This window comes from Cebus imitator, unplaced genomic scaffold (assembly GCF_001604975.1).
Source record: "Cebus imitator isolate Cc_AM_T3 unplaced genomic scaffold, Cebus_imitator-1.0 Scaffold140, whole genome shotgun sequence".
Taxonomy (NCBI): Eukaryota; Metazoa; Chordata; class Mammalia; order Primates; family Cebidae; genus Cebus; species Cebus imitator.
In genome coordinates this window covers 3649909-3671329 of record NW_016107455.1, presented here as the reverse complement: position 1 = coordinate 3671329, position 21421 = coordinate 3649909, and the positions used below count along the sequence as shown (strand labels likewise).

At 55.0% G+C, this 21421-nt stretch overlaps 2 protein-coding genes across 4 annotated transcripts in view; one reads left to right on the top strand and one right to left on the bottom strand.

Moving 5' to 3' along the window:
• Positions 1-14071, top strand: part of MYO1D (myosin ID) — a 362631-nt gene extending 348560 nt beyond the window's left edge. For both annotated transcript variants that reach the window (XM_017542198.2, XM_017542195.2), the window contains one exon: positions 11808-14071. In XM_017542198.2, the coding sequence (XP_017397687.1) occupies positions 11808-11964 (157 nt within the window). In that variant the 3' untranslated portion in view covers positions 11965-14071. The remainder of the gene's footprint in view (positions 1-11807) is intronic.
• A 1342-nt stretch (positions 14072-15413) lies between these two features.
• Positions 15414-19612, bottom strand: CDK5R1 (cyclin dependent kinase 5 regulatory subunit 1). Of its 2 annotated transcripts, none has more exons than XM_017542200.2 (2): positions 19471-19612; positions 15414-19173 (listed from the first exon to the last, which is right to left on the bottom strand). In XM_017542200.2, exon 2 carries the CDS (start codon positions 19026-19028, stop codon positions 18105-18107), a length of 924 nt encoding a protein of 307 aa, XP_017397689.1. In that variant the 5' UTR covers positions 19029-19173; positions 19471-19612; the 3' UTR covers positions 15414-18104. The 2 variants fall into 2 exon arrangements, with proteins under 2 accessions (XP_017397689.1, XP_017397690.1); XM_017542201.2 differs by having other exon boundaries at positions 15414-19169; positions 19471-19570.
• Positions 19613-21421: the final 1809 nt, after the last annotated feature.

Sequence of the window (21421 nt, the reverse complement as noted above, 5' to 3'; positions counted from 1 at the left end):
GTTACCCAGACTGGTCTCAAACTTCTGGCTTAAAGCAGTCTTCTCACTTTGGCCTCCCAAAGTGCTAGGATTACAGGTGTGAGCCACCTCGCCTGCCTGGCTGAGAAAGCCTTTGTTTCGCGCCCCCCGCCTCCAGCGACAGGTTGGGGATAGAATTCCTTGTTGACAGTTCTTTTCCTTGAGCCCTTGGAGGAGTCTGTATGTTCGTTATCTCCCTGCACTACATGTTCTTGTACAAGTAACATGTCTTTTCTCTCTGGGCATTCTTAAGGTTTTCTCTTTGCCTTAGGTGAGTTGCAGTGGATTTGCTTTTCAAGAGGTTGAGAGAGGAAAGTGTAAGATTTCTGGGTTTTGCTGAAAATTTGTTTGTTGATTTGTTTTCTCACCCAGTGGCTCCTTGCCACTTTGCCAGGCTGGAAGACAGACTTCTTCTGGCATCCTGTTCACAGATGGGGAGCCTGAGGTCAGGGCCTCGGTCCTCGTTCCCTTGCATGTGGCCCCAGGCATGATTCCTGTTCAGGCTGGCACCTCCCAGAGCTGAGCCTCAGCCTGACCTTCCTCCCATACTGGCTTCACACCCTCTCCTTTCTTCTGATACATGGAGGTTTTCTGTTCTTTCCTGTCACCACCAGCTGGATTTTAGATCTTCTGTCTTTAGAATTGTATTCGGCACAGGAAGATGCTCACCAGGGCCAGGCTTGACAGCCCTGTCCCTGCTGCACAGCAGAGCCTCATGCTCTGGCCGAGATGGAGCAGAGGCTGGCAGGCAAACACCCAGGTCAGCTGGGGTTGGTGCCAGCAGTGGAGGGTCTTCTAAAGCTCTGGGGACAATGGCAGAAATATTGGCAGGGGAGCAGCAGGGTCTTTTGTGCCCTTAAAAGATCTCTGTGATGACTGTGCAGAGGACGTGCTTCCACACGGGGTTGGGGCAGACTGAAGGCCGAGAATCCAATCAGGGCAGTGTCAGGAATCAGGAAGCAGGAAAGAGGGTCTGGTCTGGGGCTTCAGCAGGAAACACAGACAAAATGTGTCATCAGTAGAACTCAGAGACTGTCAGCAGTGGAAAAAGGGGGAGCTGGGCTGCCTGCCGGCTCTCTGGCCTCCATGACCAAGAAGACAGCGCCTCTCACTGCACAGGCTTAATGGAAGGAGAGAAGCAGTTTGAGGGAGGGGCCAAGAGGATGAGCTCAGCCTTGGGCATATGAAGACTCAGCTGTCTGCAGAGCATTCCGGGACTTGTCTAAGAAGTGGCTGAAAATACATGTATGGACCTCATGCTAGGGGAGGGGACACTGACTGGGTCATTGTCACTGAAACCACAGGCCTGAGTGATGCCACTCAGTATATGTAATGTATAAAATGAAAGGGGCTGAAGATAAAGCAATATTTAAGGAGTGAGAAAGCAAAGCCAAAACAGCGCCTGCGAAAGTACCACTATTCTTGAGGTATCAGTCTATGTGTCACCTCCTGTGGGAAGCCCACCCCAGCCATCCAGGGCCGGTGACCCTCCTCCGTGCAGCAGGTGCTTCCTGCAGAGCTCTGGCTTCCACGAGCTCGGGCCCAGGTCGCCTTTGCCACATTTCTCTTTCTCTGGACAGTGCCCCTTTCACCCTGGGTGCTCTATGAGTCACTGCGAGAGAACATGGGAGGGATGGGTGTTGGCAGCATGAGGAGAGCGCCATGGGGGAGAGGCGCCCAGACTGGGAGGGTGGTGGCAGTGGTATTGGGGACACAAGCAGGGCGAGTGTGGATCATGCCCCGGGCCTGGAACCCAGGTCGGCTCAGTGCTGTGGAGAGGCAGACACTAGGATTGGGTGAGGTCTCAGCGCATGCTGGCTGCCAGCAACACCCAGACGTGACCCAGCCGGTTGATGACAAGAGAAAAGTTTTATTTTCCAAATAAAAATAGTTTTGCCCCATTCCTCACCAGCTGCAGACCCAGAATGGACTCAGTGTGCTAGGAAACACAATACCACCTCTCCTGGACTTGCCTGGTTGCTGAATTCATAGTCTCCCCTGATAGGTGACTGTGGTAAAAGTGTCCACTCGACCCTGACAAAAACAGAAGTAGCATTTCCTAAAGGAAGATTTTGAAAGAGATGCCCTCTGTGGTTTGACAGCAGCAGAGGGACCTGCTTCTTGGAGGAAATGAAACGCAGAGTAAACAGCTGCAGACACGAGCTCCTGGTGCCCCAGTCAGTAGCTGTTGTCCTCAGTGTGAGCCAGAGAGCATGCATTTATGTCCTGGTGACATCCAGATGGAGGGGGGCCTGTCTTTGTGACTCTGGAGTTTCTCAGGAAGCATTTAATGCATTTACTACCACTTTGAAAAGCACGCGTCTGTGTTTGGTGTGAGGCAATATTCCTCCTACCGCATCCTGTTACCAAACATGAGAGAGCATTGCGTTAGCCTCACAATATTCTCAGGCACTCCTTGCTGTACCCTAAAAAATGTTCTCACCAAGTTACTACACTGTACCCCACTTCCACTGCATTTCCCCTTGAAGTGCATTTGTTAGAACCTGGATCACCCCCACTCTCATAGGGAGTGCCATTGAGAGGAACAGTGACTCACTGATTTCTTCAAGTCCTGCCTGACTTCTGTAAGGGCAGGGCAGGCCAGCGGATGACAGTCTCCTAATCCGAGCTGAGCCAGGCTGCCTGCAACCTCCTGGGACCTGCCTTCTTGGTTGGCTTTGGCCTAAAACTCCGCACTGCCCAGCTGAGCAGGGCCGGCATGGGAGAGGATGTGTTCCGGGCTGATTCACCTTCTGGACAGTAGTGGCCTGTCCCGCTTTGTGCAGGGCCTGTGAAGGCACGGGTGGCAGAAGGAGCATGTTTGTCCATCGCATGGATCAAGTCCTGCATTTACCGGGTTTCTGTAAGAGCAGAAGACAAGAGTCTAAATGAAAAATGAAGGAAAGTAATTTGATAAAGGTCATTTGCCTGCAGTGATGGCTTGGAACAGATGAAACGAGATGAAAGTCCCCAAATTCCACAGTTTGCTGAGCCATTAAATCCTGTAACAGAAGATGGGGAGGGAAAAACATCCCTCCCCCACGCAGCCAGCCTCCCTCAGCAGCTGTCATTTGGCTTGGCGCACCCTCATAGGGAGACGCCCTGCCTCCATCTATGCAGAGTTCCCTTTTCTTTAAAAAATAAGGAAAGAATTCTGACTCTATATGGATTTCCAGAGCATGGTGAAGTTCAAACAAGAAAGAAGTCATGACCCCAAACATCTTCTCTGTCTCCTGCCCTGGCCCTGCTGCACTCTGTCTCCAGGATCTGCACAAGAAATCTCTTATTGGTCTTAAAATTGTGCTGGATAGGCCAGGTGTGGTGGCTCACGCCTGTAATCCCAGCACTTTGGGAGGCCGAGGCAGGTAGATCAGCTGAAGTCGGGAGTTCGAGACCAGCCTGACCAACATGGCAAAACTCCATCTCTACTAAAAATACAAAAATTAGCTGGGTGTGGTGGCGGGTGCCTGTAATTCCAGCTACACAGGGAGATGAGGCAGGAGAATCACTTGAACCCAGGAGGCAGAGGTTGCAGTGAGCCGAGATCGCGCCATTGCACTCCAGCCTGGGCCACAGAGCGAGACTCCCTCCTAAAAAAAAAAAAAAAAAAAAATTATTTTGGCTAAACTTGAGATGAGGAGAGAAAACATGGTTTAAAGGCAACTTCTTATTTTTTATTTAGATCAATCCACATCCTTTAAAAAAAAATATTGTGGTAAAATACACAAAACATAAAATGTATCATTAATCACATTTAGTACATTTACAATGTTGTACAGCCATCACCTCCACCTAGTTCTGGAATATTTTCATCACCCCAGTAGGAGACCCCATGCCCTTTAAGCAGCCCCTCCACGCCCCCACCCCCTGCAGTCCTTGGCAACTACTCATCAGTTTCCATCTCTGTGGCTTTGCCTCTTTTGGCTACTTCATATAAATGTAATTATACAATATGTAGTCTGTTGTCTGCCACCTTTCACTCAGCATCATGTTTCGGGTGTTTTCATCCTTTTTGCACTGGTTTCTTCCCATCTCTGTGGATTTATCCACCTGTTGTCTCTGTAGTTGTTGGCTTTCAGATGGGGTCTCTGGGTGGACGTCGAGTTTGTTGATGATGAAGTTATTTCTTTCTGTTTCTTAGTTTTCCTTCTAACATTCAGGCCCCTCTGCTGTAGGACTGCTGAGGTCCACTCCAGGCCCTGCTTGCCTGGGGATCACCTGCAGCCTAGTCACTGTCTGCCTGCAGAGGCATTGCTGAGCAGCTGTGGGCTCCGCCCAGCTGCCGTGTGGAATTCCCTGCAGTCCTGTTTATATGGGTAGAGTTAGAACTGCCTCGGCAATGGCGGCCCCCCTCTATAATGGCGGACTCTCTCTGTAATGGTGGGCTGCCTCAGCAGTGGTGGACTGCCTCGGTAATGGTGGACACCCCTCCCCCACAGAGCTGGACGTCCCGGGTTCAGCTGTGCTTGCTGTGAAACTCTCAATCCAGAACGTTTCAGATTGCTGTTTTTTTGTCGGGGTGAGACCAGCCAAGCCTGATCACCTGAATCCCTGCCTCAGAGCCCCCCCCCCTTTTTTTTTTTTTTTTTAGTTGAACGGGCGACTCTGTCTCCCAGGTGTTCCAGTCACCTGTTGAAAAGGCACCGGGATCTGTGTGATTTCCCGTGCAGTGACCCACTGCTCTGGCTGAAACAGCCACGCTGAGATTCGTGGTGCTTTTTTGCCCGGGAATCTCCTGGCCTGGCTCCCTGTTTCAGTCCCCTTTTTTTAATCAGTTAAATGGGTGACTCTCTATCCCCGGAGCTCCAATCGCCAACTAAAATGGCACCCCGACCCGTGTATTTTGTGCGGAAAACAGCCACGCTGGCCGAAATAGTCAGGCCGGCCAAAACAGCCGCGCTGGCAACCCAGGGGGCTCCTCCGCCTGGGAATCTCCTGGTCTGTGGGCAATAGAAATCTGTCTGGAAATGCAGGATCCACTCACCCTCCATGGTTTCACTGGCAGCTGCAATCCCCAGCTGCTCCTAATTGGCCATCTTGGATCTCCAGTCGGGTCTCTAGAACTTCTGACCAACCAGCTTCAAGTTGGAGTTCCCAGGACCACCTCTTTGGGTTTGAATAATTTGCTCACAGAACTTAGGTAAACATTTCCTTACATTTGCCAATTTATTAAGAAGGCTATTCTAAAGGATACAGATAAATAGCAGATGAAGAGATACACAGGGGAGGTGTGGAAGTGTCCCAAGATGCCCACCCTCCCGGCACGTGGATGGGCTCTTCTTCACCTTCCCATCAGTCTCCATGTGCCCAGCTCTCCAGAAGCTCCAGACCCATCCCTCTCGAGTTTTTTATGGAGACTCCATTGGCTGTCCATGATTGAAGCATGGACAACTCTGTTGAAATGAGATTGGCCAAAAGGGACTGATCTAAACCGACCAAGGCCTTTCCATTCAGATCCTTCCTGGCCTCTCCGTGCAGCATTCCATCCTCCAAGGTGTGGGGCAGGACCCCCTCGGGAATGAGGGTGTTAGGACTCACAATCAGATTAGAGAACTGACTTGGGCCGGAGGAGGTCAGCGAGAGAGATTTTGCTTCCTGAGGCCTGCTTCTGAGGCCTAAAGCACCCCAATGTTATAACAAAAGACTAACAACGGTTATGGGAGTCACGAGCTAGGAACTGTGGATGATACCTATATCATACGTCATCATCATCATCACCACATCACAGGGTAAACAGTGCTCCTGCGAATATTCATGTACAAGCTTTTGTCTGTTCTCGGTTCTTTTGGGTATATATCCAGGAGTGGAATCGCTGGGTCATATGGCAGTTCTATGTTTAACTTACTGAGAAGCCGCCAACCTCAATCTAATTTTCTGACTTTGTTATCTGCTGATGGCAGTGTGGAGTGGCAGCTGGGCAGTGCTCAGCCGAACCCCAGAGCAGAAGGCTGGTTCTTCCTGCCCTTGTTCTGTGATAACTCAACACACGAAGACATTCGACCCCCTCCTCTGCCCAGACCTCACAGCAGCACCACGCAGGCTGGGCACCAGGCAGGCCGGGGCTGCCCAGGGCTGTGCCAGGGGAAAAAGTAGGAACCCAGACATATGTCACTTAAGGCAGCAAACAGAGTATTTCTCTACTAAGGAGCAGGCCTCCTTCCCAGGACCCTCCTGCTTCACAGGGCTCTGGCCACTTTCCCTTTAGAAGGAACTTCATGGACTGGGCGAGTCTCCATCCAGGAGGATCTTGGCAGTCATGCCCATTGTCTTCCTCATTCATGAGGCTGCAGTGAGTGTGTGAAGTTGACAAAGTGAGCAGACGAAGTTGTGTTACTGGGAGAGCCATTTACACAGCAGATGGACTGAGGCCTGCAACCGTCCACGGACCCAGCAAGTCCAGAACCCATGGCCTGGCCAGCGTTGCCCATCAGCACCTGGGCGCTTCCCCTGTATGCAGCGCAGCATCACGCGTGGAGCTCTGTAAGACACCTCCCCTCCTCGCCAGGACCTTGCATTCTAAAAGTGGAGACCAGTACCTGTGATGTGAATGCTCCATTAAACTTGTAGGATTGTTTGCTTATTTTTTTTATTTTTATTTTTTTCCAAAGTTGGGGTCTTGCTCTGTCGCTCAGACTGGAGTGCAGTGGCACAATCTCAGCTCACTGCAACCTCCACCTCCCAGGCTCGAGCGATTCTCCCACCTCAGTCTCCCAAGTAGCTGGGATGACAGGCCCACGCCACCACACCCAGCTAATTTAAAAAATTTTTTTTTGTAGAGACAGTATTCTGCCATGTTGCCCGGGCTGGTCTCAAACCTCTGAGCTCAAGCAATCTACCTGCTTCCACCTCCCTAACTGCTGAGATTACATGTATGAGCCATCATACCTGGCATAATTTCATTTTTAGAAATAGGGTCTCACTATGTTGCCCAGGCTGGTGTTGAACTAGGCTCATACGATCCTCCCACTTCAGCCTCCAGAGTGACTGGGACTACAGGTGTGCACCACCACACTTGACACGTGTAGAATATTTTTTCTGTGTGTGAGACAGTCTTGCTCTGTCACCCAGGCTGGAGTGGTGCGATCTTGGCTCACTGCAACCTCTGCCTCCTGGGTTCAAGCAGTCATCCGCCTCACCCTCCCAAGTAGCTGGGATTACAGGCGACCGCCACCACATCCGGCTAATTTTTGGTATTTTTAGTAGAGACGGGGTTTCACTATCTTGGCCAGTCTGGTCTTGAACTCCTGACCTTGTGATCCACCCGCCTCAGCCTCCCAAAGTGCTGGGATTACAGGTATGAGCCATTGCGCCTGGCTAATTTTTGTATCAGAGACCAAGTTTCACCATGTTGGCCAGGCTGGTCTCCAACTCCTGACATCATGGTCCTCCCGCCTCAGCCTCCCAAATTGCTGGGATTACAGGTGTGAGCCACCGTGCCTGATCCACTTGTAGGATTTAAACACAGAATCAGAATCCTAGGCCCTCCCCACAAGGTGTAAAACATTTAGGAAGTGAATATTCCAATCAGAAACATTCATATGGTTTTGTGAGCTATGTTAAAATGTGTAAAGAACATAATCTGATTCAATAATGATAGCTCTCTTGAACCATCTCTTTTGGAGGTTCTTGACACTTAACTAAGAAAGCAGTGAACATTCCTTCTGTGAAGCAAGAAACTCACGTATGTTTCACACACAGTGCTTCACATCTTTCAATTGGCGTGCCTCAGACTGTAAATTGCATGAGGGCAGGCGGCTTCCCAGGCTCTCAGGAAGACCCCTGCCTCTGGCTCCCAGCTTGGGTTCTGTGTTTGCAGTGCCCACACGATGCCTGCAGGGGAGTCAGTCCTTGTGGAGCTTTGGAGGGTAGATGGCTGACTGATGGATCGATGAAATATTTGTCCTGTTTACCTTCACCCGCAAAGTAGGCAAAGAACATTATTTATGATGCATGTTTGACAGTTGTAAAAGCCAGACCGAGGTTTAAATGACTTGAACAAGGTCATGAAGCCAGGAAGCTGGCAATGCCAGGACAGAATCCAGACTCTCCCACCCTTAGGCCCCACTCTTGTATGAAGACCTTGAAGGAGCCAGGAGAGATCTCAAGTGGGCTTAGAAAATGAAGTCCTGGGAAGGGAAGTGTGAGTACCTCCACTAAATGCCACCTTTTCTTTCCTAAAGCATCCCTGATTCTTGTTGAGTTGGGGGATGTCTTGGGGAAGTAGGAATTAGATGTTCACCCCAGATCAATATCCATGGTCCAGGAGAGGGGCAGGTTCAGAAGTGGGGCTGAGAGGAGACAGCAGCCCTGCCAGCGTGTCAGCACTGGAGCGAGTCTCCTGCCACGCTGGGGCTCCTCCACCCAAAGAGAAGAGCTGGCAGGAACACTCCCTCCACCAAGCCCCATGGGCTGGGCCCGTGGTGTGGAATGCCGGAGAGCCAGAATTGCCAACGGGAAGGAGAGGACCAACCGGCTGTCCTGGGACGGTACCCACCACCAGGGAGGGGGCTGAGCAGCTGTGGGGCTGGCACAGCAGAAGTAGGACAGGGAGAGAGACGGGGGCCCACAGCTCATCTGCAGCCACAGCCCAGAAGGGGCCAGTGTCCAACTTCTGCCTTCCTTCTTGTTATTCAAGAACCTTCATTTCAGCAGCGTGGTGGCCTTGGGTAGGGAGGGGAGCTGGCCTGACAGTGGGAGTGCTGTTGACTCGTGCGTGATCACTTGGACCTCCCAGAGCATGGTCTGCTCTTCCCTCTGCTGGACGCTCCCTGAGGAAGGGCCTCCACCGGCAACATGTACTCCCCAGGGCCTACTGACAGGGACCACAGAGGGCAGGAGAAAAAGGTTTTGCGCAGCCCGTGTGGGAAACAGGAATCTGGAGCAGTGGTTCTTGGCTGCTTTTTTATCCTGCAACTCCCTGAGGATGATACCCTGGGTGCCGTTTTATTTATTTATTTATTTTGAGACAAGGTCTCACTCTGTTGCACAGGCTGGAGTGCAGTGGCGCCATCATAGCTCATCACAGCCTTGAATTCCTGGGCTTGGGTGACCTCCTGCCTCAGCCTCCCAGGGAACTGGGATTATAAGCACAGGCCACCACACCCGGCTAATTGGTTTGTTTTTTATTCTTTGTAGAGAAGAACTATGGGTTCCTGCACTATGGTCTATGTTGCCCAGGCTGGTCTTGAACTCCTGGCCTCAATCGAGCCTCCCTCCTCTGCCTCGCAGAGTGTTGGGGTTACAAGCGTGAGCCATTGCATCTGTGCCGTTTTATAGCGGTCATTTGCTCCTCCCTGTTTTCCCACCAGCCTGAACCCCTGCATCAAGGCTGTGGAGCAGATCCTGGAGAGACAGCCAAAAGGAAGCAGGGAGGGTGGAGGCAGGGCCACCCTCCTGAGCGGGAGTCAGGAGAGCCCTGCAGAGAGGAGCACGCCCTAACTAAACATGGGAGCGTCAGGGTGAACGAATGCTTCCCATTTTCTCTTAGTTCTTTTGAGCTGACATGGAGTGTGGCATGCTGAGAGCCCATTCCCTCAGACTGAGTCACCAGGTGATTCTGGAACCCACTGTGTATATGCAGCTCTGCAGGGAAGGGTGAGGGCAGAGCGTGGACTCCCTGCACAGGAAGGGCACAGGCCCTCTACGAGGGTGGGCAGGAGTAGGCCACTGCCAGTGTCGGGAGGGAGGCACCCAGAGGACAAGAGTCCAGTGAGAGGGACCCAAGGCCATGCCAGGTTGACAAAGGGAAGGCTGGGAGGCCGCCCTGGCTCAGGGACCAGCCTGGTCCTGGAGGCATCTGGCCCAGCACGAGGGCTGCAGGGGCCCCACCTGGACCCCGCTGCCACAGCCGCACATCAGTCCTGCAGAGCAGCCCTGGTGCCCACAGGAGCGGAAGAGGGCCTGAGTCACTGCCTCTGCGGGGCTCTGCTATTTTTATGTCCAAGTCTGGTTAAAAATAGCTATCTAAGCCAAGGTTTTAGCTGCAGCTCACAAGACATTAAGTATTAGATACCTAATGCCCACAAGTGATCACCAGGGTCTCTTCCTGAGTCCGTGAGAAAGCAGGCAGGAGGTAGCTGTGAGCGCAGCCCCTGAGCACCCCACCCCGCACGTTACTTCTGAAACCCCGGGGCCTGCTGTGGGGCGTGCCCGCCGGGTGTCCTCAGAAAGCATGTGCTGGGCCGGGTGCTCTAGTGACACCATTGCTCTCAGCACGCCGACCCCATGGAGCCGCTGCACACTGGGGCCCTTTGAGCTGCCTCAGCCTCTGAGCAGTGGCACCTCCCAGGCAGCCAGTGCTTAGAAAGTGCCTCATGTGCTCATCACCTGGTGAAGGCACCTCCAGGCTGGGCAGAAGCTCAGTGTGTGCTGGCCTTGGCCCTGGCCTTCCCTTGGCCGTGTGGACACCACAGCTCAACATTCACTGCCCAGCACTAAGAGCAGCTCCATGAGTCCAGTAGGGCGTTCAAAGCAGGACTCAGCCTGCCCACACCCCAGACGCCATCCCGAGAGCAATGAGAAATTCCCAGGGCTTTCAGCATACGCAGCAGAGCCATCCCGTCCTGACCAGACGCTCCGAGGCCAGCAGGCCTTCGTCCTTTCTCCTCTCCCCTCCCAGCTCAAAGCTAACAAGGAACAAGCCTGAGGTACAGCATGGGATTGTGCTGCATTGCGAGCCAACGTTAGGCGGCCAGCCTATTTCGACAAGTGTTTCTGCTTTTAAAACCAGCAGCAGCAGCTAGGTGCAGTGGCTCACGCTGATAATCCCAGCACTTTGGGAGGCTGAGGCGGGCAGATCACCTGAGTTCAGGAGTTCGAGACCAGCCTGACCAACATGGAGAAACCCCCGTCTCTACTAAAAATACAAAAATAGCTGAGCATGGTGGTGCACACCTGTAATCCCAGCTACTTGGGGGGCTGAGGCAGGAGAATCGCTTGAACCTGGGAGGCAGAGGTTGTGGTGAGCCAAGATCGTGCCATTGCACTGCAGCCTGGGCAAAAAGAGCAAACTCCGTCTCAAAAAAACAAAACAAAAAAAAACCAGCAGCAGCTTCTTAGCGTGTTCAGTGCGGCATGAGGAGCTGGAGGAAGGGCCTGGCTCTGCCCTGCAGGAAGAGTGCAGCCTCCACCTCTGCGCCCCGCCTGGAGCCCGGACGCCCGGCTGCAGCCACCTTCATGTGCTCCCAGGCCAGCGGGGCTTCCTGCCACACAGGGCTCCTTTAGGCCCCCAGTGGGGCACCATCTGCACTGTTCTGTGCCCACCAGGGTGGGCACCAGCCGAACAGCCCGGTTCCAGATGAGAGCAGCCTCTCGCTTGGGGCAACCCAAGTCAGGCCCACTTCCACCAGCTGGGCTGTGACAGGCAGGGACCAGCTGGGAGCAGGAGACATCTCTTTCTCACCAGGGTGTGTGGCAGGGAAGTGCCCACTTACCCTGGACACAGCCTCACGGGTCTCTCACAGGATGGGTAGTGTCAGTCAGAACCCTGGCCTTGGTACACCAGAGGCCCCAGGGGCTTGGTCGTCAGCCCAGCCAGAGACCTGATGGAGCCTGTTCAACCGCACGTGCCACCTCTGTGCAGTACCCTGCACCGGGAGCCAAGGGCCGGAGGCTCGGCCAGTGCCACACTCACATCACCTTGGCTTCTCTGGTGCCCTTCTGGCATCCTCAGGGCACTTGATGGAGGAAGCGGGCCAAGCCGGAGCCGATGGTGGCCTGGAGCTGCCGGGGAGGTGCCCTGTTCTCATGCCGCCTGCTAACTGCCCGTCTGGTGTTTTCGGTTCTTACAGTGAGAAGCGCCACCTTCAAGTGAACGTCACCAACCCAGTGCAGTGCAGCCTGCACGGGAAGAAGTGCACCGTCTCCGTGGAGACGCGGCTCAACCAGCCCCAGCCAGACTTCACCAAGAACCGCTCGGGCTTCATCCTCAGCGTGCCCGGGAACTGACGCCCCGCGGAGGCCTGGCCCAGAGCCCAGCCACGCTCCACGTCCTGGGTCCCAATCCAGCTGCTGCCTCCCGCTCACTCCCGCTAGAAACCTGCTGCGAGGGCCCCGTCCAGTGGAGGCCCTCCCCTGTGAGGTCTCCTTCCTGGCTTTCTGCCTTTGGTATCATCTTCCTCTGTCCTGACTGTCCATGGTCCCTGCTCAATAAACCAAAGACCCTGGTGCCCTGCCCAGAACCCTGGGCTAACGTCCAGACCAATCTCACCCCAGAGGCATGGATGGTGCCTTTAGTTGGTGCAGGTACCCCTTGGCCAGGTCAAGTCAGAGCACCTGAGCAGGTGCCCTGCTGCTGACCCTGCAGAGGGCAGGGGTGGGGACACAATTCCCCCCACCGCCAGGAGCCCCACAGCCACCTCTCTCGCCCAAGGTGAGCCAGCCCTGGGGACCCAGCTCAGGGAGGCTCTGCTCAGAGTTCAGTGGACCCCCCCGCCCAACTCCCAGCTGCCAGCCAAAGCCACCAGGTGAGCAGAGTCACCCGCAAGGCCAGCCTCTCGGCCAGGAGCCAGTGGCAGGAGCAAAACAGCCCATCCAGCAGGATTGAGTCCATCCTTCCCAGATTCTACCCCAGGAGACTCCCTTTGCCACCAAGGCCCCTGCCAGAACCTCTGACCACCACTCTGGAGAGGACAGCGTGACATGCTCCAAGGATCATCTTAACCCACAGCCTGGGGCCATGGCCCTCTTGTAGGCCCTTTTGCTGTTTGCAGGGTGGCTAATCAGATACCTGCTGTCACCACACTTGGGTCAGGAATCCTAATGGGAACGGGAGCTGCCGGGCAAGGGCAACCCTCAGGGTGGGCTGCTTTCTCTCTGGGCCACCTCCCCCCTGCGTTTCCTACTCGGTGAAACAGCGAGGGTGGGGGGGCGTCGAAGCCCAGGGAATGATGGAAAGCAGGGCTGCTGCACAGCTTGGGGTCCTGGCACTGCAGGCCAGGCCAGGACGCCCACCCCGCACCCTGCACGGCCCCTTGGGGCCTGCACCCGTGGACCTGGTGCCAGGGAGCACTGCCAGCTTGCGGGTTTCCTTCCAGCAAAAGCACGTATGCTTCAGAGGCCTCCTGAGATCACCTTCCCCACTGAACCTCTGCTGCTGAGAAGGCCCTGAGGGAAGGAAAGGCTTTGGGCAAATGCCCATGGAGAGGATGCGGGGAGCCCATGCCTCAGGTGGAGTGGGCAGGGTGCAAGAGAGAGACGCACTGAAGCTCTTCCCTTCCTACCAGATGCTGCCCTGCCATGCTCCTGACCTCCCACCTGACCCAGTAGAACCCACCAAGTGCCTGTGTGCGTCCTCCTGCAGCTGACCAAGGGCCTGACCCCAGAGTGGTCCCAGCAACGTGGTCTCAGGTCCACGCCCCACCCCTGCCTCCCAAACGTTTGCACTGTGTGCAGTGTGCAACAAAGAATCCTACTGGCATCCTGTCCTTGGGACCCTTTCTTATTCTCCAATGCTGGTCAGTTGCCTTCATAGGCAGAGGTGCCCCAGCCCAGGTTAGCAATGCGTATAGTTTGCCAATTACCAGTAGACTGTAGTGGAACCATGTAACTGGAACTTCCTCTCTCCTCCCACCTACTTCCCCAGATTTGTTGCTTTGCACTAGACACATGCAAATGTATGTTTTAAACACACCAAAACAGATCATGCCAAATGAGTTGCCTGTCAAAGGCTGGAGGGCAGGAGGAGGGTCTGAGTCTGGATTCCTTCCTCCCGGCCTTTGGATGGTGCCTTGGGCCCCTCAGCCCCAGCGCTGGGGCCTCCCAGCTGAGGCCACAGGACAAGCACTGTTTTACAATGTACTAAAAGAAGCCACAGTAAGTGGCAACTGCAAAAAGATCAGGAATGTAGGGTGTGATCTGGGTCACGCGTCCCGGGCACTGAGGGGAAAGGAAGTGGGCACAGTGATTGTATACAATGGCGGGTTCTCTTGATTTAATTAAATGCAATTTTATGGTTTGGTGCAAAAACTCCTATTTTCCAGTAAATTAACTTTATTTCTAAAGCATATTTTGATTTACCACCAAGAGCAATAAAGCATTAAATCTTATTTTTAAAGGTGTTTTGCTTATCTGTCACTGAAAACTTTGTGAAATGTTTGCCTATATAAAGTCAACCATTACATTCAAGAAGGGAGAATTAAGCACCAATAATGTAAAATGGAGGATAATTTGCCTGAGGCTTTTGAACAAAAAACCAGCAAGGCGCCAGCTGTGGACAGGTGGTGTGAGGAGGGGAGGAGGCCGTGGGGTGAGTCCTAGCACTTTCTCCCGCCATCTTGAGGCCTGTGCCCTGGCTTCTGGAAGCGCACCGCTTGGTGTCAGGGAACGTGTTTACTGAAACAGAAGCACGTATGTAGAAAGGAAAGGCTCGGAGACCTACAGCAGCAGCCTGGGGACAGGGCAGGCCAGCTGAGCAAAAGGGGCTGCAAGGAAGTATGGGGGCGGCGGAGAGGGTGAGCGGCAGCAGCAGCTCCTCCAGTGGGAAGGGAGCGAGGCCCTGTGGGATCAACAGGGCAAGGCTAGCACCCGAGGGTCCTGCAGCCAGGGTGCTTCCAGTCACTGGTCTTTGGCAGAAAAGAACATGCAGCGGTAGCGTCTATGACTCAGATGAAGGGAGTAGCTTTGCGGAAAGCAAGTGGCCTTGATCACAAGGCTGACAACTCCCAAGCTACCAACTTGAAGACAAGAAAGGCTTTTCTAGCACTTAGGGGCAGCTCCAGACCACAGGGAGCAGGGCCTGGGGAAAGCCACGTTCAGCGTCCCCTTGACCCTCTTCCTCAGGCTGACACCAGTGGCACATGCAAGCCTCAGGCTGGCAGTCAGGACAGGCACAGATAGAGCTGGTAGGAACCCCACCCTTGCTGCAATTATGGGCTGAGATGGCTACTTCCCTGGAAGCCACAGGGCTGGATTTCTCCCTCTTGGAAACCCATGTGGACCTAAACCCGCAGGGTTGGCCGGCATGGACAGCAGCCCACCCCTGCTGGCCTGGGAGCCCCCGGGGAAGGGAGCTCGGGGCAGAGTCAGGCCCAAGGATATGAGAGAGCAGCAGCTTCAGAGCTACACCTCAACACAGGGAGTCTAGATCCTGAAGCCCCTGCAGGACCCACCTGGCAGACCTCATCAGGCCATGCTTGAGCCTGACCCTCCTTGGCCGGAGGTTCCAGTCACCCAGCTCTGTCACAGGAGCCTTTGGGGAACAGCTGCCCCCGCCCCAGCCGGACGCTAAACCAAAGCTGACTTAACCTGTGCTTCCTTCTTAATCACCTTAGTGTGTTAAGCCCTCGCCCCCAACTCTGTCCTCCCCTCCCCCATAACAAAAATCCAATTATGTTCTGAATGCATGAATCATTTATTAAAGGGGCCCCCAGCCTGCCCACAAAAAGAGGTCTCTCTAATGGATGGTCAGTGCATTTTATTGAATCAGCACAGTACAAAAATAAATAAAAATAAGGGAAGGAGAATTAAATTACAGCCAAACTGAGCTCCATGACTTTGTCAGATTATAAACCACACATACTCACAAACACACTACACATACATACAAAATGAGACAATTATAAATTAACAGTACCCACAGTTTGGTCAAAGAATAGCTACAGAAGAAATTGCACTAAAAAACCAACATACATCACACGTGTGTAATTAGCAGTTTCAAATATACAGCTATGAATAATTCTGAGTGAAAAAAATGGCACATTTTCTTTTCATTGCAAGTTTAACAACTGTTGGAACAAAACTAAGTTCTAATAACCGCATGGAAAGAATGTATCAACCCTTCAGGTTTACAAGAGAGAGAGAGAAACCAAATCCTGAACTATTATTCCTGCGGCTTGTTCTGTGCATGGGTGTAATGTTCACAGCCATCTGTTCTAAGATTATTTTTCTTAAGACACAAAATGCTCCTGGTTTGCATGCACAATATCACTGTAAAAGCAACAATTAAAGAATAAAGGTTTTTTTGTAGGTTTTTTTTTTTAATTGTAGTTCTAAAAGTAGTCTTCATAGCAGCATGGCAAATGGGTTCACTGCTTGCACACTCAAGTATATCAGTTGTTCCTTTACACAATACTGATGACCAGTGCAAGGGGAGAGAGAGAACACGACAGGCTTCACACTGAGGGAACTAGAGAGTTCTTCTCTTAGTCCCCAACCACTTCCGAAATGTCCACCTCCTCCAAAGAATAAAAAAATAAATACGAAGAGAAGGAAACAGACACGAAACTGGAATCCTGTGGATGCAATTTAACCGCACAGTTCCAGGCCAGGTTCCACCAGCTGAAGCTGACTACACACATGCCCCCTTCTCCTGAGACTTGGCACCGACCCTCCCTCTTCCATGCCACCAGGGGCTTCCCACCTCGGGTTGCACGCGGAAGCAGGATCTGAAGACAGGCTGTGTGGAAAACCCAGCAGAGAGGAGGTGCTGTGTGAAGTCTGTGCCAGCAGCCACAGGCTCCTTCCAGCACCACACCCATTATCTGACAGTCCCAGGAACGGCTCTGCTGGGCCTCAGGTGCAGCTAGGCAGATGCTCTCTGGCCGGGCAGGCTCTCCTCCCCAAATCTGGAAATGCTTCTGGCCACCAGGTTCTGCTCCGGGCCTCTTAAATTGGGACTTCAATTTCACAGCTTTCTTTTTGTGTGAATTTCAGTAGTGCTTGTGCTGAAACTGGTAGCCACCTCAAACCTAATCCTATGAAAAGCGACCCTCTGCCTCCCCACCCCAGGTCCCCATTCCAGCACTCCCCCGGGGACTGGGCCTGGAAGACAGAATCCTCTGTAGCGTCTTCACATTCGTCTTTGTTCTCCACAGCCGAGGGATGGGCTGTGGAGGAAGGCTTGCTCCCTCTCCCAAGTCCCAAGCCACCAATACGGGAGAATTAGAAAATCGATGAAGTACACATCTTGTGTTTTTACAGCCAGTAGGGTAAGGTGGAAACCAAAACCAGCAGCTGCAAATGATCAGTTGTAGAAATCAGCAGGCTTCCAGAGCAATCAGGAGTCTCACTCCCTTCTGGTAATTGTCTCCAAGATCCGGCTGTGTCACTGGTCCTTGCCGGGCAAGGCTTCCTCTTTAGAAGAAACTTAACTGTTTGGAAACAGCTTTAAATTAACAGGTGGGGGTGGGGTCACCACATCACCTAACCCGCAGCTCTGCAAGACAAATGTCATGTGCACCAGCAAGAGGCCTGAGCCCTTAGGTGGGCACCGGCTTGGTCTCAGGCATGGCATCCCTCACCTGCCAGAAGGCAGGTGTTGCTAATGGGCACCTGCAGCTGTCCTGGCATTTGCCACAGGGTGACTGCACTGCATTATTCCAAAGAAAAATTCACCCAGGAAAGTTGTCCCCAGCTTCACCCCACTTCTTTAGCTGGGACCCAAAATGAGAGAAATTAACGAGTCAAACCAGCTCATTGGCCAATACCACCAACGTGGCTGGGAGCAGCAGACAAGGGGGTAGGGGGGCGAGTTCCATTTCTCCACTAAAGAAAAGCCCTTCTCCCTAAAAGACAGCAAATCAGGACGGTGCATGGTCAAATCTTTGCACTAGACCCGCTGCGCTCTGCCTCGCCTGGATTGAAGATGTCCCAGGGCGGTAGAGATCTTGCCTCACAACCTCACTGGCGGCTCAGTGAGGGAGGCTGGCTCCAGGAGCCTCTGGGAGAACGAACAACTCCACACAGGAGCTAGAAAAGAGCCTCCAACCAGAAACCCCAATTTCCTCCCTGGGCCAGGCAGCCAGAGGCCCCTCTCCAGCTCCATCCAGGGTGCAGCAGGCAGCCTCGCCCACCCTGGATCCAGCGAGGGCACAGACGGCAGGGGCAGGTCAGTCCTTTGAGTTCCCAACAGTGGGAGGTCAGTGGCCCGGGTGGCTCTGAATACATCTTCTGGGTTTTGCTCAAGGCTCGTGAGTTCAAAAGTGCCCAGAGTTCTTGGCAGGGCTGAAAAAAACCCCAGGGAGAGACTGTGGGAAAGGTGAGGCCCTTGGTGGCTTTGCTAGACACATACTGTACACAAAACTGATTTGCTTAATAATAAATTTTTAAAAATGCATTGAATCCTTGAGCCATGACGTAGGCTACAGTGCTCACCGATCCAGGCCTAGAAGGAGCCGCTTCTTGTCCTCCTGGCCGCTCTCATTCTTCAGGTCGGAGAAGACCTGTGTGAAGTAGTGTGGGTCGGCATTTATCTGCAGCATCTTGGAGCTCATGAGGTTGATGACAGAGAGGCAACGGTCCCAAAAGGCCTCCTTGCAACTCTCCACCAGGAAGGGCTTGAGCGGGTAGGAGATCTCGTTGCCCATGTAGGAGTAGGAGAGGTACAGGCAGGTCAGCAGGACGGCCTGGAGCTCGTGATCCGAGCCCACCTCCGAGGAGATAACATCCCTGCAGAGCATGTAGAGGAAGACCACGTTGGCCGGCGTGATGAAGCCCTGGTCCTGCCAGCCCTGCAGAAGCAGCGAGCGGTCCACGCTGCGCAGCCAGAGCACGGGGTCCGTGGGAGACAGGTGCTTCAGGCGGTAGCACCGGCGGCAGAGAAACTCACCCAGGCATCGCAACAGCTCGCTGGTGGACGCCTGGACGATGACCCGTTTGGGCGTCCCTGCGGAGGTGACGGCAGGGTGAGGGGCCTTCTTGACCGAGGAGGAGCCCCCGGTCTGGGAGCCCGAGAGCTGGCTGGCCGGGGGTGCGGGCGGCTGGGCCGGTGGGGGCTGGGCGAATGTGGACAGGTTGGCGCACGACAGCGACTTCTTCAGGTTCTCATTGTTGAGGTGCGTGACGTTGTTCTGGTAGCTGCTGTTGGGCTGCACCTTCTTGGAGTTCTTCTTCTTGGCTGACACGGCCACGATCCTCTTCCAAGGCAGCACGGAGATGATGGAATGGCGCTTCAGGTTCTTGTCCTTGGCGTTCTTGCTGTTCTGCACGGCCGTGTAGTGGCCCACGGTGGCCGCGCCATCCTCAAATAGCGTGGCCTTCCGGTAGCTGGGGGACAGGGACAGCACCGTGCCCATGGTGTCGCTGCGCGCCGGGCGGGGGCTCGCGCCCCTGCGCGCCCAGCCTGCCGGCCAGAGGGAAAAAACCGCTCACCGAACCTGTGGCGGCCCCGGGAAAGAGACGGGGGCGCTCCCGGGACGCGTGCTGCCCCCTCGGATCTGCCTGGAAAACAAGATGGTTCTCAACGCCAGGCGGGGCTCCACGCCGCGCCCCCCCGCCCAGCGCCTTGGCGGCCCCCGCGGCCCCAGTCCTGGGCCCTGCCCGCGCCCCCGCGCCGCAGCCTCGCCGCCTCCACTGCAGCACCCCCGCCCGCCGCCGCCGCTGCGGTCCCCAGGCGCAGCCGGGAGGGGCCCGGGCGCCAACGGAGGCTGCCGAGGACCCCCGCCTCGACACCCCGCGCGGCCGCGACCCCGGTCCCCACTCCCCGGGGCCAAGGACGGCCGCCCAGCATAGGCTTACCCGGCAGGCGGCGGTTCCTGCGCTCCGCGCCCTCCGCAATGCGCGCCGCGGTTCTGCCGCCGCGGTCCCGGCGCTGGGCGGCGCTCGGGGGCGCTCGGCGGGGCTCGCGCTCGGCGGCGGCGGCGGCTCGGGAGCTTCTGTCCAAGGTTCTGCAGGCGCCGCGGCCCCGCCCCCCGTTCGGCCGCCCGCACCTTCGCCGCCGCCGCCGCGCTCGCGCTCCAGCTCCCGCTCCCGCTCCCGCTCCCGCTCCCGTTCCCGGCGCGCGCCTCAGCGCGCTCCCTCGCGGGGCGCGCGCACGGTCCACGCACCGGCCTGGTCTTGCCGGTGAGCCGCGGCCGCGGGTGTCCTCAGCTCTAGCCGCGTACGGTGCGGGTAGGATGTGGCACCGAGCGGGAGGCCTCTAGTCGCCGGGCCCCATCTATGAGCCGGACTCGGCGGCAGCGGCGGGACACCGGACGCCGGACCGCCCCGCCCCTCGGGGCCGCCCCTCCGGGCCGCCCCTCCCGCACAGATCACCGCCCGCTCCTCGCCGCTGCCCAGCAGCAGCCAGGCCGCCTAGTCCCGGGCGTCCGCGCAGCCCGACTCTGCCGACGCGGAGCTGGCGCCGCGCAGGGCGGGGCCGAGGGCCGACCCCGCCCGCGCCCCGCCCAGACACGTGCTGCCTTTGTTCCCGCCGCGGCGCCCGCAGCTGCCGGCCGCGGGGGCGCTCTCGGCGAAGTCCCCGCCCTGGCCGCCGGCGGCCCGCAGGCTCCGCGTGAGGAGCTCTCCGCCAAGGCCTGGGCCGCTAGCTCCCTCCTTTCAGCTGACATCCCGTACCTGGGGAAAGCAGCCAGGGAGTGCAAGGAAGAAGGCCCTGGGCGGGGAGAGGAGACGCCTTTACTGAGGCCGCCCGGGTGCCACGGGAACCCCGAGTGGACAGTCCAGTCGGTTTTGGCCACCCCTCCGGGGCCTCCGTTCCCTCATCCTGGGTAGATGCCTGCGGCCCGGGTGGGTCTCAGAAATCCAAGCCGGAGAAGCGTGGCCCGTAGCAGTTCCGGCCAACCACGAGCCAAGCCTGAGCCCATCACAAATAAGACCTCGAAGTTCCCACTCGCCCTCTTGTTATATTAAAGGTGAAGCAACTGCCCCTCCGACCAGCCTTCTTACCCTCTTAAACATTTTAAATTCTAAGTATGTATAATGTAAGAAGATGCTAGCCAAATTTGAGTAAAATTCTGGTTCTGAAAGAGCTGTTCCTGTCAGATGTGAAACCAGGTATCTCACCGTTGTTAATTTACTATTTTTATTTTACCGTGTTTCTGGAGATTGATTCAAAACTGACCACAAACCTGGGAAACAGGAGACTTAATCTCTGTCTTAATCCAGATCGTCTCTGAACCTAGAGATGAGGGAGTGGCACTCCAGAGGAGAGGATGACACCCAATTCCCTGACCACTCCAGCCCACTAGGCTGTCACCCTTCGCCAGCCCTGTCAACTGCCCTAGGAGGAACAGAAAAGGAATCTGGTATTCAAGATGCTGCAAGCAAGTCAGAAAGTGATAGATTTTGCTTATGTGCCACCCAGAGATTTCTGTCAATGGGAATTCAAGGCTTTAGGAACCTTGGGGGACAGACATATAGTGGAAAATGCATTGCTCATACTCAGAAGGCTGCTTTGCCCACAGCCCTTCAGAACATCCAGAGCAGCTGTTATGGTAACTCAGAAGAGGAAGGCAGGCTCCCAGCTCAATGTGCCCCTCCCTCTGAATGTTCCTCAGTGTACAAGCCTACCTGCTCTTCAAATGGAGCTGTCCTCAACCCTCCTGCATCTCACAGTAAGAAGCCAGAAGAGGCCGGGTGCAGTGACTCACCCCTGTAGTCCCAGCAGTTTGGGAAGCTGAGGCGGGCGGATCATCTGAGGTCAGTTCAAGACCAACCTGGCCAATATGGTGAAACCCCGTCTCTGCTAAAA